The sequence below is a fragment of the Monodelphis domestica genome, chromosome 2 (genome assembly GCF_027887165.1).
Source record: "Monodelphis domestica isolate mMonDom1 chromosome 2, mMonDom1.pri, whole genome shotgun sequence".
Classification (NCBI taxonomy): Eukaryota; Metazoa; Chordata; class Mammalia; order Didelphimorphia; family Didelphidae; genus Monodelphis; species Monodelphis domestica.
This window is the reverse complement of record NC_077228.1, coordinates 268,133,570-268,147,021: the sequence shown is the minus strand read 5'-3', so window position 1 is coordinate 268,147,021 and position 13,452 is coordinate 268,133,570. Positions and strand designations below refer to the sequence as shown.

Below are 13,452 nucleotides of genomic sequence, written 5' to 3'. Positions count from 1 at the left end.
ATTAAATTGCTAGAAAAATTATCTAATAAATTAACCATGAGCATAGACTAAACTTATTATTGACACATTAAATTATCTACCCTTGATCATATTCCTGCATCAGATATGATATTGATTCACAACAATTACAACTTCTCAGACATAAATTCCAAACATCAGAGAAGAGAAGGAATTGTTACGACTGGTCCTTTAGGCCTAAGGACTTCTTTTAGCTCTTGCTGATTTCCTCGCTGGAGATGACTGTGATAATCCTAGATGTCTGCAGAAATGGTTTAAACTTTCTTTCCAGCATTTGAGGGACGATAGTATTCTCTTAAAACACTTCAGCAGGTGGCAGTAGACAAGAGAGACATTATGGTCACTGATTACCACCAGATGGCAGCAGAGTGTCAGGAGAAAACAGCAATAGCAGCTCCCCAGCCTAGAGAAGAAAGTAGCTGCTTGATGATATCACTGGAGAGCCCAGCACCTAATGGTGTCAGGAGAGGCCACTGGTAGCTTTGCAGTGCGAGATGCCCAGAGTTGGTGTGCCTTGTTCTTGTGTGTTCTCAGAGGTGTCCAGGCTGTTCCCAGAGGACTAGTACCCCTGAGTGGGAGCTTGCATTCTCTTTCAGAGTTCCTCCCTTCCTCTGGTGTCCACCTACACCATACTCTCATCTGTGGCTCCTTGAAGCTGTAGCAAGTACAGCAGCCACACTCCAGTAAGCCTCTCCCAGGCAGGCTAAATCAGGATGAAGAGGACCAATAGGTCTCCAACCCTCTGAGGAGTGAGACGATGGCTATTCAGGTATGAGAAGAACTGTAAAGGTGGATGAGAACAAGTTTTCTTTGAGAACAATTTGTTTGAGAATGATCTTCTCTAAGTGGTCCAAATTAGATAGAGTGAATTACACATTTACAGGATACAGAAATGCAAATATCCCTAATGAACATGGCTCAAGTTACAAGGAAGAAAGAAGGGTGAAATGAGGAAGAGGAGTGCTCCTTCTTCCTATGGAACTTTCCGAAGCTATAGTCATAACTCCTGGGAAGAATTAATTAGCATTTATAGGGGTAGCATTTTCCAAATCCAATCACAATCACAGCCAGGTTGTTCAAAAGGTCAAGGTTTATTCTAGTGGACAAGTACTAGAGTTCATCAAAACTATGGAGCTAGACATTGGGAAAGAGATTGAGGAGAGAAATCGATCTCTGGAAATTTCTCATGCAGAAATGATTGTTGTAGCAATGAAAGGGGAAGAAACCTTCAAATCAATTCTTCAAGAAAGGGAAAGGCAAGGCATTTAAGCCTCAGGGAAGTGCAATCCTCTTGATCAGTGGTTCTCCACCTGTGGGTTGGGACCCCTGGGGGGTTGAATGACCAAAACACAGGGGTTGCCTAAAGCCATCGGAAAATACGTATTTCCAATGGTTTTAGCCTCTGAGAAATTGCACTACTTTACAACAAGATCTCCGAAAGAACGGGACCCTGCTGCCCGCACATTGTACTAATATTAGTTACCTATCAACAGCCCTCCCCCTATGAGGGGCAATGGATTTACCCTGTTGCTTGGAGACCGGACTCAAACAGAGACCCAGAGAGAGCACCCGGTGCTGGCTCCAGAGGGGTTAAGAACGAGTCCTGGAGCGGATAACGGAGCTGAGTAACCCCAGCAAAGTGATGCCTCAGCTGGAGCTGGAGGGAGATGACAGGAAGAAGGCAGCGTCTGCAGACCGCCCCCCCCCCCCCACCAGGCAGGACTTACCTCCCACCCCAGCATGCAGGCTGCCTCCTGCTGGATTAATATTTCTCAACATATAATTAAATATTGGTTTTGTGATTAATCACTATGTTTTAATTATGCTTGATTTGTAGCAATGAGAATACATAATGCATATCAGGTATTTACATTCCGAATCATAACTGTAGCAAAATTACAGCTTTGAAGTAGCCACCAAAATAATTTTTTGGTTTGGGGTCACCGCAACATGAGGAACTGTATTGCAGGGTCACGGCATTAGAAAGGTTGAGAACCACTACTTCTTGATGGTCTTGAAGGAGAAAGAGAAATTATTAACATGGACAGAATTCTTGAGACAGAAAATAGGTAAAGCAATGAAGCCCTAGAGTATTTTGTCTTGCATGAGAAATGAAGGAAGTTTTCTCAGTGAGAGATATTGTTGAAAGTTTTCTAGTGTTCTAAAGTGGTCTGAGTGCTCTAGGGAGCCAGGGCAGTTTAAGAAAAGGCAAAAAAGACAGTTGGTGTTTGAGGATCTTTGGGGGAACATTTTTGGCATTTCTTAAAGTTATGAGCCCCATTGCAATCCATCAGTAAGAAATTCACCCCATGACACAGAAATGGTCTTGAATAGCACTCATTTCTGAAGTTGGGAATAGAGCTAGAAGCAACTAGAATTGATCAGCAAGGTGAAGGGATTTTTTCTGATTTGGAGGCTGAATGGTAAAGTAAAAAGAGAACTTGGTTTTGAATCCTTTGCTGGGTCCTCCCAGAGCTCTGGGACATTAAGTGAGTATTATGAGTCTTTGTTTACTCATATGAAAAATTTTGATCAACAAATCTTCAATAAAGGCACTATTGAATTGTTGTGAGGGTTATTATATACACAGCACATTGTAACCTGAAGCATTAAGTGCATATAAATTCTTTATTGTAAGTCAGTGTGGATGAAAGAACAAAGCAATTAAAGAATTTAATTGTGTCTTGCTATGTACAAAGTATTGTGTTAAAGGCTGGAGAAACAAATATATTATCAAAGACTCCACATTCTAATGGGGGTACATTTTAAAGAGAGAAGGCTAGAGGCTAAAGATATCTGCTAAGCAAGGGATAAATGAGAAAGCAAGCTGATTTAGGAGGTTGTAAGGGACTGGATCTAAGAAACTTGTTTCTTCTGCCAAGAAAAGTGTCCTATCAGTCCCTTCAGAATAATCTGTTGCCTGGAGATAGATGACACAGCTAAGCTTTAAAGCTTATTGGTTCCTCTTTTATTCATTGTTCAATGCTAAGAGGACTTTGAAAACGCACCAGTATCTTTTTCTCCCACAAGCTGGGTGCTAAGTCTTACTGATTAGGTAGAGTCCATCCAGCCTAAAGTTTGTTTATTCCCTCAAATCTTGCTCTCCTCCAAGATGGTTGCTGTTTGGATCTTTGCTAGTTTCTGGAAAATTGGTCTGTTAATGACATTGATGATGTTTTGTCTACCAGTCTCTTGGGCCAGGGACATCCCAGGTAAGTACAGTAATACTATTTTCTAGATGATAGCTCCCACAGGGGAGAGAGACCTTGAACTACCAAGAGGGTGGAACAATCTCTCTCATTGTGGAAAAGAGGCCACTGGAGAGCCTGGGTAGGAATCCTTCCTTAGGAAAACAAGATGACCATTTGAGATCTATGGTGGGTCGGGGGACTACATCAGAGTCCTAAAGACACCAAGGGCATCCTCAGGCAAGTCTGGGATCAATATGTGTTTCTGATGCCATTAACATGATAGTGGGACTGAGGAGAGGGACTGTTTGAAGACTGAGAAGGTTCCCTTGAGAAAATTCATCTCTCACTTAATCTGTATTTTCTCAATGCTCAGCCCATTCTGCTGATTTCTCTTTCCACTACATTGTTCACACAAATATCAAATTCTCTTCCTAAAGTTCTCTCAAATCTTCTGTGTCTTTCCTTTATCTCTAGGATCAATTCTAATTCCTCATTCTAGCTTTTAATGCTCTCACATTCATAATCCAACCCAGCTCTCCAGTTTCATTTCATATTACTCTTCATTCCATTTCAATTGTTCTCTCAGCATTCTTCAGAATGTGACTCTCATCTCTCTCCACGTATTGGTACGATCTACTGCTCATCCTTTGAATGTACTCCCTCCTCATATCTGCCTCGATTTAGGTGACTATAATGGGCTTGACTTGCTTCCAGGAACAACTGAAGTGCCTCATCCTCTGTGAAAGCTTCCTTGATCTTCCCGGGTTATACTGTTCTCTCTTTCCTCAGAGTCCCTTATCTTACACTCTCTTGAATTCATCTAATATAGAATCACTCTTTGCTCACTGTTCTTGTCCCTGGAGTATCTAGTACTATCATGTTAGGGGGAGTCAAAGATGAAGGTGAAGATTACCTTGTCCAAGTCCCTTCTCTATATGTGTCCTGGATCCTTGACTTTAACTGGTGTGTCTGGTCCCATAGGAGTGACATACTCCTGTCAACCTGGAGAAACAGAACCACAAAAGTAGATACAAAAGAATAAGTCTTTAATCAGGACAAGGGAGACAGAGTTCTTAGGGCCACCACACAGACATGGGCTCCCACAATACCACCCTGAGCTAGGCTCTGAGATTGTGAACAATGTCTCCCAGAAAAATGCTTCAGGAATGGGAATTTTCATCATGGGAATTTCCATGGAACAAAAGAACTTGGGAGTCTTGTAGACTCTTCAGGAACCAGAGAGATAACTGACTAATTACACTGGGGCTTGGGAAGTCATAGCCTTGAACTGGAGTATCTGGGAGATGCCCCCAAACTAAAAAACAAACAAACAAACAAACCAGGAGACCTTAAAAGATACTTATGACTTAAGTATCTCTCACTCCTATTCTGATTGCTTAATGGTGTACTGATGGCTTATTGTCCTGTCTGGGACAAGGGTCAGTTTGGGAGCAACTTGAAAGCAAATTCCCATGGGACAAAGTTAAATTTCAGGATTTCATAAAACAACTTGTTACTCCAAACTAAGTGAGATATGGGAACTTTGAAGAGAAAGTGGGGTGCAGAGAGGCAGGAACACACCTTTCCAGGACCCTAGAGATAACATGTTGGAACTAGGGAATTTCTCCAAGATTCCTGGTTTCCAGTTAAGCTTGGACTCTTCCAATCATCTTGGCCCAACCTTTCACACCCCAAATCTGTTCTTCTAGGCAGATGAAGTAAATTTTTCTCAAATTTCTCTTACCACTTTACCCATTCTTTTCCTTTACCTTCATCCTTTCTTTTCTTTTATTTGTATCTATGTGATTCTCTCCATATTCTGGTTTATAATAATGGAACAAGGAGGTTATATGGGGGGTATTTTTGTATTTCTAGGGCTTCAAAATGTTTTATGCCCAGTAGAGACTTTATGATTTTGAAATGAATTTAATGGACTCTCTTGTGCCATGAAACAATGTCCCATTGGGTAGCAATCACCTTTTCTTCAGTACTAGAATTTCTCCCTCACCAAGCTTAGATTCTAAGAGCTGTTTATTTATCCTAAGATTCCTTGGGCTTAGCTTGTTTTCTTTTTTAAGCCTTTTACCTAGTTTCCTCCCAAAGTGGTGTATGGATTAGTATTTTCTAAGCAATGTGAATTGGAGAAGAATACTGGGTCTAGAGTCAGAGAACTTGTTCTCCAGTCCCAGTTGTGATCTTTAGTAACCTGTTATCTTTGGGAAGTCTTAGGTGGCTTCTCAGTTTCCTCCTCTCTGAAAGGGAGGGACTGCACTAGATGTTCTTAAAGGAAGGTTGATAAATTGGACTTTTTTCAAGAAGAGAAACAATTGAGGGTAGAACTGTTGGGGGTGGGGGAGAGGAGAACTGAGGTTTGGGACAGGTACCCTTTGCAAGGCTCCATAACTTTTCTTAGAAATAAAAAGAGAAATTTATTCATTTGGAATTCTTGTTGAAGTGGCTGAGGAGCCAGCATGGGTAGGATGCTGCCTCCCCAGGAGATGTGTTCTGGGTCTTTTATATATTTTGACAACAAGGGCTCCATGACCAGGAATGAGGGAATGGAATGAGGTTAGACAGGGGATGTTTGTTATCTGACTCAGGTTTGTGTTCTGAAGATACAAGGGGTGTCTAGAATAGTTTAGGGAACAAGTAGATGTCCTAGTTTACACCCTGATGGTATCAGAGCATAGCCTGAAGGTGTATATCTGTGTCCATCTCAAACTCTAGAGGAGAATCCAAGGAGAAGTTTCCTCTTGGGGGTCTTGCCTTATCGTGAGTCTCTGATGCCCAAAGTCATCTATTCCTCACCATTACAAGAATTCAGGGAAGGAAAGGAATTTCCACATGTGAAGTTTGGGGTGTACAAAAGGAAATCTGGGGTCCCCTACCAGAACAACTGTGCCAGTGTGAAGGTCATCTGCTGGTCTGTGCAGTTGTCCTGGGAGATTGGGGCTCAGATTCCCAGGGTCAGGGTTTGGGGGGAATAGAGGCTGGGTTCAGGCAGGAGGAAGATCTTGGGAGAGAGAGACAGAGCCGGGGCTGGGGCTGAGGCTGGAGCTGGGGCTGGGGCTGGGGCTGGGGCTGGGGTTGGGGCTGGGGCTGGGGCTGGGGCTGGGGCTGGGGCCACTGTACAGGACAGGGTACCAGGAGGAGGAGGATCAGGAGGGGAAATAGCCCCAGAGGGAGATTCAAAGCCTCTTCCCTTGTCCTCCTTGTACTCATGTCTGTGTCTCTAGAAGGTCCTTCCAGATGTGACATTCTGTGTCTACCTGCTCTTCCTCTTCCCCCTTTTTCTGCATGTGAGAATTGTTTCTGTGTGTGGGTGTGTGAGGGTTGTGTGTATAATGATTGTTTCCGAACGTTTGGATGGATGCATGTGAGGGTTCTGTGGGAGTGCGGGCATGTGCTGTGGGTTTTCTGGGATCCTCACAGCAGGCAGCATAGGTGAACATTTTCTAGATCATGTGCCCAAACTACAACTTCAAGCTGCCTGTGAATCCCCCATTATCCCAGAGAGTGGAGGGAGGAAGTGTTTGGAGGGAGCTCTGGGGGACTGGACAGTGGGCCAGGTCAGGTGCTGTGGACAGGGGGAGGGGAGCAGTAGGGGCATTGCTGCTCTCTCAGACCCTCCACACCCAAGATGGCCCCTGCCCTCCGTGCAGAGAGGGCAGGGCAGAGGCGTGGCCTCCCTGTCCCAAAATAGGCCGGTTTGGCCCCACCCCCAGGCTTGGTGGGGGTTCATGCTAAGGGTTCAGAAACCTGGCCCAGCAGGTCAGGCACTGACCCCGAAGATCCTCGCCTGGTCACGAGGCCCGAGTTGGTCAGTCAGCCCAGATCTGATGCTGCTCTGATCTGTCCACAGAGGATTTCGTGTACCGGTACAGGTCTCTGTGTTACTTCACCAACGGCTCCGAGCAAGTGCGGCTCGTGAATAGACACTTCTACAATGACCAGGAGATTGTCCGCTATGACAGTAAGCTGGGGAAACACGTGGCTGTGACAGAGTTGGGGCGGCCAGACGCCGAGTATTGGAACAGCCGGAAAGACATCCTGGAGCAAAAACGAGCCGCAGTGGACACGGTGTGCAGACACAACTACGAGTTAGACAAGCCCTTCACTTTGGAAAGAAGAGGTAAGTGACCCCTCCCCCCTCTGACTTCCACAGCGGACCTCCCAAGACCTAACCCTGTGACCTCACCTGACCAGAGGAGGCTTCGCCTTATCCCCCTTCCCCCACCGTGACGGGACCCCGCCCCCAAGGGGCTGCTGACAAAGTCTGGGTTAGGAGGACCCTGTGCAGCCCCGAAGTCTCTTATGGGGACAATAATAGCCGGGAGGCCCTGACCCACTGCATGACTGACAGCATGTCCCAGCCTGAGCTGGACTGGCCTGACAGGCAGGGGGGATTCCCATCAGAAGGAAGGGGCAGTTTCTACACAAAAGCTGCTCTGTCTCCTCACACTTTGCCCCTCCCCCCAGCCCAGCCCCACGTGACCGTCTCGCCCTCCAAGCAAGAGGCCCAGCAGCACCTGCTTGTCTGCTCTGTGACTGGCTTCTATCCAAGCAAGATCAAGGTCACATGGTTGAAGAACGGGCAGGAGCAGACAGCTGGGGTTATCTCCACGGGGCTGATCCAGCATGGAGACTGGACCTATCAGACCCTGGTCATGTTGGAGACGATTCCCCAGAACAGAGACATCTACACCTGCAGTGTGGAGCATGCCAGCCTCCAGAGCCCCATCACTATGGAATGGAGTGAGAGCCAACTTCCTTCCTCTGGCCCCAGCCTGCCCCCTCCCTGCACTCCTGGACTGGGGGGCCTCCAGCTCTGGAGTCCTTCAGTAAATGTTCATGAGCATTCTCCTCCCCTCCCCACCTCCCCAGCAGAGCTCCCTGCCTGCACCAAGGAGCATTCCCTGAACTGGGGGCTTTCTGGAAACACTTATTGCTTAACATGGGGAACTTGACAAGTCTTCCTCCTTCCTTTCCTGAGAACCCAAATTCTCCTGAGAGTCCCTTCCCCTAGCAGAGATCACTTTTACCTCTGGGAACTCAGCCTTTAGACATCCCTGGGATGAAGAGGTGGGAAATGTCCTCAGAGAAGCAGTCATTCTCCCTGCCTCAACCCTGAACCCGCTGGACCTTTTTACTTCCGTTTCCTCCTCAGATGGAGATGGAATCCAGGCTTCTGTCCTGCTTCCCTCTGTTTCTTAGTTCCCCCAAACCAGGCTGGGCCCTGAGGTTTTACATCCCTGGTGGATGCACTGATTGAGGGTGGGAGGGAGTGGCTGAGAAGTGGTGACCCCAAAGCATGCTCTCTGCAGGGGCCCAGTCTGGATCTGCCCAGAGCAAACTTGTGAGTGGAGTTGGAGGCTTTGTCCTGGGGCTGATCTTCCTCAGTGTTGGACTGATCATCTATCTGAAGAGCCAGAAAGGTGAGGAGCATGGGAGAAGGGGGTGTGGCTCCCACTGAGCTCAGGCCATGGGGGAAGATGTGTCTCCACTGAGCCAGGGGCTCTGGCATTGGCCTTAGTTCTTCTTATCTCAGAGAGGACATTTATATCAGGAGGTTAGGTGAAAGCCCAGAGACACTGGGGTCACTCCAAACCGTGGTATCATGAGATCCACATATTGGATCTGACAAAGAAAGGAGACACTTAGGCTTTTACAACTTCTGAACTTCCCCCTCTCTTTTGATGAAGATGAAAATTTCCCAGAAATAATTGGGTTAAAGTTTAGGTTCCTATTGGGATGGTGGATGGGAATCCTAAGTCTAGGGTAGAAATCCTCCCACTGACTATGACCTGGTATTCTTCTCTTTCTCTCTCCCATTCTTCCCCTCCTACATCAGGACGTGCTGGGCCTCAGCCTGCAGGTAATGTCCCTGTTCCTTTCCTCCCTGTGCTCAGACTAGAGGAATGTGTGTGACTGTTTCTGATCCTCTCTCATTAGGCTCTTCTGATCCATAATTGGAACATGGTGGGGTTCCTTGGAATGGGAGGGTCATGGTAGAATGGGGGATATTTTGTCCTGTTGCTACAGAATGTTTCCAGTACTATTCTCCAGATATTTGATTCAGCAGAAGTCCTGCTGCAGGTAGTGTCCCTTCTCTTTGGGATCAGAGTTTTTAGAGATCACCTCGGGATTCCAGGTGGTAGAAAAAGATCAAAAGTCTGTGTTTTAAAAAAGAAACGTGGGTAAATCTCCAGTGTTTATTTGAAGGCAAAAGTAGGTGAATGAGGCCACTACTTCCAAGGTACCATCAGTTTTTCTCTCTTCCCTGGAGAAAAAGATGCTGTTTCAAGGGTCTACAGTCTGTAACAACTCTCTTTCCTCCTCCAGGTCTGCTGAGGTGAACATTGGATTTCTGTCCTTCAAAGTGAGAACCTCCTTTCTCTGCTCTCCTGCCCAGGGTCCCCATAACCCAGGACAGGGCTGAAGCTCAGTGATTGCCTTGGAGCCAGTTTTCTCTTGGACCTGGATGCAGTTTGCCATCCTCCTTCTTTCCAAAGACCCTGGGACTTCCACCTTCTGTTCTGGATGTTTTCTCTGTTCTTGGTACAGAGCCTGAGGGCAAAGGAAGTCTGCTTCTGCCCTTCCCATGTAGACTCCCTGTTACACTGCTAACTTTACTGCATTAAGAATGTGGTTTTTTTTCTCTGTAGTTTTCCTTAATAAAAATGTCATCCATATCCTTTCTCGTGCCCTTGGGAGTGCTAGAGGACACATATTAAGAAAATAAGCAAGAAAGGCTGGGCCAAGACCCTTCTCTGTACAAGGAAAAGGAAGAGGCATCTGATTAATGGATCCTGGGGCTGAGACCTGGCCAGCTCATGTGTCACAAACTGTAGCTGTCCATGCCATATTCCTCTTGGTATCTTATGTGGTTCCCAGCATAGTGCTTTGTATGGATTCAGTGCTAAGAAATCTGAGTTGAAAGAAAGGATTATATTAAATTGGCCCCCTTACTATGTCTGCCACCATTCCCCTTATTACTCTGTGGAATTGGGAGGATGCTATGAGTGGGGAATGGTTAATGGGAAGGACTGAGGAACCCAGGGTGGTTTCAAATTTTCTTTTTTTTCCTGGGGCCAGCTAAACTCAATGGATTGAGATCCATGTCTAGAGATGAGAGGTTCTGGATTCAAATATGATTTTAGATAGTCTTAGCTATGTTACCCTGAACAATCTGTAGGGATCTAAAAAACACTATCCACAAGCAGAGGATAAACTGTGGGAGTAAAAACACAGATGAAAAGCAACTGCCTGAATACAGCGGTTGAGGGGACATGACAGAGGAGAGACTCTAAATGAACACTCTAATGCAAATATTATCAACATACCAATGGGTTCAAAACAAGAAAACATGTAATGCCTAGTGGATTTACGCGTCGGCTATAGGGGTTGGGGGGGGGAGGAAAAGAAAATGATCTATGTCTTTAATGAATAATGCTGGGAAATGATCAAATAAAATATAAAATATTAAAAAAATATTAAAAAAAAAGAAAAAATCAAGCCATTCTCCAATTGAGAAATGGGCAAGGGAAATGAACAGGCAGTTCTCAGCCAAAGAAATCAAAACTATTAATAAGCACATGAAAAAGTGTTCTAGATCTCTTATAATCAGAGAGATGCAAATCAAAACAACTCTGAGGTATCACCTCACACCTAGCAGATTGTTCAACATGACAGCAAAGGAAAATAATGAATGCTGGTGGGGATGTGCCAAAGTAGGTACATTAATGTATTGCTGGTAGAGTTCTGAATTGATCCAACCATTCTGGAGGGCAATTTGGAACTATGCTCAAAGGACGATAAAAGACTGTCTGCCCTTTGATCCAGCCATAGCACTGCTGGGTTTGTACCCCAAAGAGATAATAAGGAAAAAGACTTGTACGGGAATATTCATAGCTGCGCTCTTTGTGGTGGCCAAAAATAGAAAAATAAGGGATGCCCTTCAATTGGGGAATGGCTAAACAAATTGTGGTATATGTTGGTGATGGAATACTATTTTGCTAAAAGGAATAATAAAGTGGAGGAATTCCATGGTGACTGGAATGACCTCCAGGAAGTGATGCAGAGTGAGAGGAGCAGAACCAGGAGAACATTGTTCACAGAGACTGACACATTGTTGTATAAGAGAACATAATGGACTTCTCCAGTAATGGCTTTACAATGTCTGTGAACAATCTGTAGCGATCTACGAGGAAAAAAAAAACTATCCTCAAGCAGAGGACAAACTGAGGGAGTAAAAACACCGAGGAAAAGCAACTGCCTGACTACAGAAGTTGAGGGGACATGATCAAGGAGATATGCTAAATGAGCGCCCTAATGCAAATACCAACAACAAGGAGATGGGTTCAGAGCAAGGACACATATGATACCCAGATGAATCACGCCTCAGCTAGGGAAGGTGTTGTGGGGGGTTGGGGGGAAGAAAAGAAAATGATCTGTTTCCAATGAACAATGTATGAAAATGACCAAATAAAATAATGTTTTAAAAACTAAAAAAACAAAAAACAAGAAAAAAAAACCTCTATGCTTAATTATATGGCAACAAATATGGCTATCTAGGTGATATGGATGAATATTTTCAAAAATATAAATTGCCTAGACTTACAGAGGAAGAAATAAATTACCTAAACAACCCCATATCAGAAAAAGAAATTGAACAAGCCAATCGAAGAACTCCCTAAGAAAAAATCCTCAGGTCCAGATGGATTCACAAATGAATTCTATCAAATAGTCAAAGAACAACTAATCCCAATATTATACAAACTATTTGACAGAATAAGCCAAGAAGGAGTTCTACCAAATTCTTTTTATGACACAAACATGGTACTGATCCCAAAGCCAGGCAGGTCAATAACAGAGAAAGAAATCTATAGACCAATCTCCTTAATGAATGTAGATGCAAAAATCTTAAATAGGATACTAGCAAAAAGACTCCAACAAGTCATCACAAGGGTTATCCAGTATGACCAGGTAGGAATCATACCAGGAATGCAAGGATGGTTCAATATTAGGACAACCATCCACATAATTTACCATATTAACAAGCAAACCGACAAAAATCACATGATTATCTCAATAGATGCAGAAAAAGCCTTTGATAAAATACAACACCCATTCCTAGTGAAAACACTAGAAAGTATAGGAATAGAAGGGCCTTTCCTAAAAATAATAATAAACAGTATATATCTAAAACCATCAGCAAACATCATCTGCAATGGTGATAAAATAGATGCATTCCCAATAAGATCAGGAGTGAAACAAGGACGCCCATTATCACCTCTATTATTTAACATTGTACTAGAAACACTAGCAGTAGCAATTAGAGAAGAAAAAGAAATTGAAGGTTTTAAAATTGGCAATGAGGAGACCAAGATATCACTCTTTGTGGATGATATGATGATTTCCTTAAAGAATCCTGGAGAATCAACCAAAAAGGTAGTCAAAATAATCAACTTTAGCAAAGTTGCAGAATACAAAATAAACCCGCATAAGTCATCAGTATTTCTATATATCTCCAACCCATTTCAGCAGCAAGAATCAGAAAGAGAAATTCCATTTAAAATCACCCTAGGAAATATAAATTTCTTAGGAATCTATCTGCGGAGACAAACACAGGAACTATATGAATACAACTACAAAACACTCTCCACACAATTAAAACTAGATCTAAACAATTGGAAACACATTGATTGCTCATGGGTGGGAAAAGCTAACATAAAAATGACAATTCTACCCAAATTAATTTGCTTATTTAGTGACATACCCATTGAACTACCAAAAAACTTTTTTACCAAATTAGAAAAAACCTTAACAAAGTTCATTTGGAAGAACAAAAGATCAAGGATATCCAGGGAAATAATGAAAAAAATGCAAAGGAAGGGGGACTTGCAGTCCCAGATCTCAAACTATATTATAAAGCAGTGGTTATCAAAACAATTTGGTACTGGCTAAGAGATAGAAAGGAGGATCAGTGGAATAGACTTGGGGGTAAATGACCTCAGCAGGACAGTCTATGATAAACCCTAAGATCCCAGTTTTGGGGGCCAAAACCCACTTTTTGATAAAAACTTCTGGGAAAATTGGAAGACAGTATGGGAGAGACTAGGTTTGAATCGACATCTCACACCCTATACCAAGTTAAACTCAGAATGGGTGAATGACCTGAATGTAGCGAAGGAAACTATAAGCAAATTAGATGAACACAGAATAGTATACTTGTCACATATTT

At 43.9% G+C, this 13,452-nt stretch overlaps 1 protein-coding gene across 2 annotated transcripts; it reads left to right on the top strand.

Moving 5' to 3' along the window:
- The first annotated feature begins 3,006 nt into the window (after positions 1-3,006).
- LOC100026088 (rano class II histocompatibility antigen, A beta chain-like) lies at positions 3,007-9,901 on the top strand. 2 transcript variants are annotated; one of them, XM_001376782.5, is made up of 6 exons: positions 3,007-3,230; positions 7,072-7,341; positions 7,689-7,964; positions 8,534-8,644; positions 9,061-9,084; positions 9,552-9,901. In XM_001376782.5, exons 1-6 carry the CDS (start codon positions 3,131-3,133, stop codon positions 9,563-9,565), a joined length of 795 nt encoding a protein of 264 aa, XP_001376819.3. In that variant the 5' UTR covers positions 3,007-3,130; the 3' UTR covers positions 9,566-9,901. The 2 variants fall into 2 exon arrangements, with proteins under 2 accessions (XP_001376819.3, XP_056673937.1); XM_056817959.1 differs by having other exon boundaries at positions 3,013-3,230; positions 9,622-9,901.
- Positions 9,902-13,452: the final 3,551 nt, after the last annotated feature.

Bases quoted from the DNA above. Each gene is read 5' to 3' on its own strand.
- LOC100026088 (XM_001376782.5), top strand. From the start codon at position 3,131: ATGGTTGCTGTTTGGATCTTTGCTAGTTTCTGGAAAATTGGTCTGTTA. The intron at 3,231-7,071 runs GTAAGTACAGTA...ATCTGTCCACAG, and splicing joins TTGGGCCAGGGACATCCCAG to AGGATTTCGTGTACCGGTAC. The intron at 7,965-8,533 runs GTGAGAGCCAAC...TGCTCTCTGCAG, and splicing joins CCCCATCACTATGGAATGGA to GGGCCCAGTCTGGATCTGCC.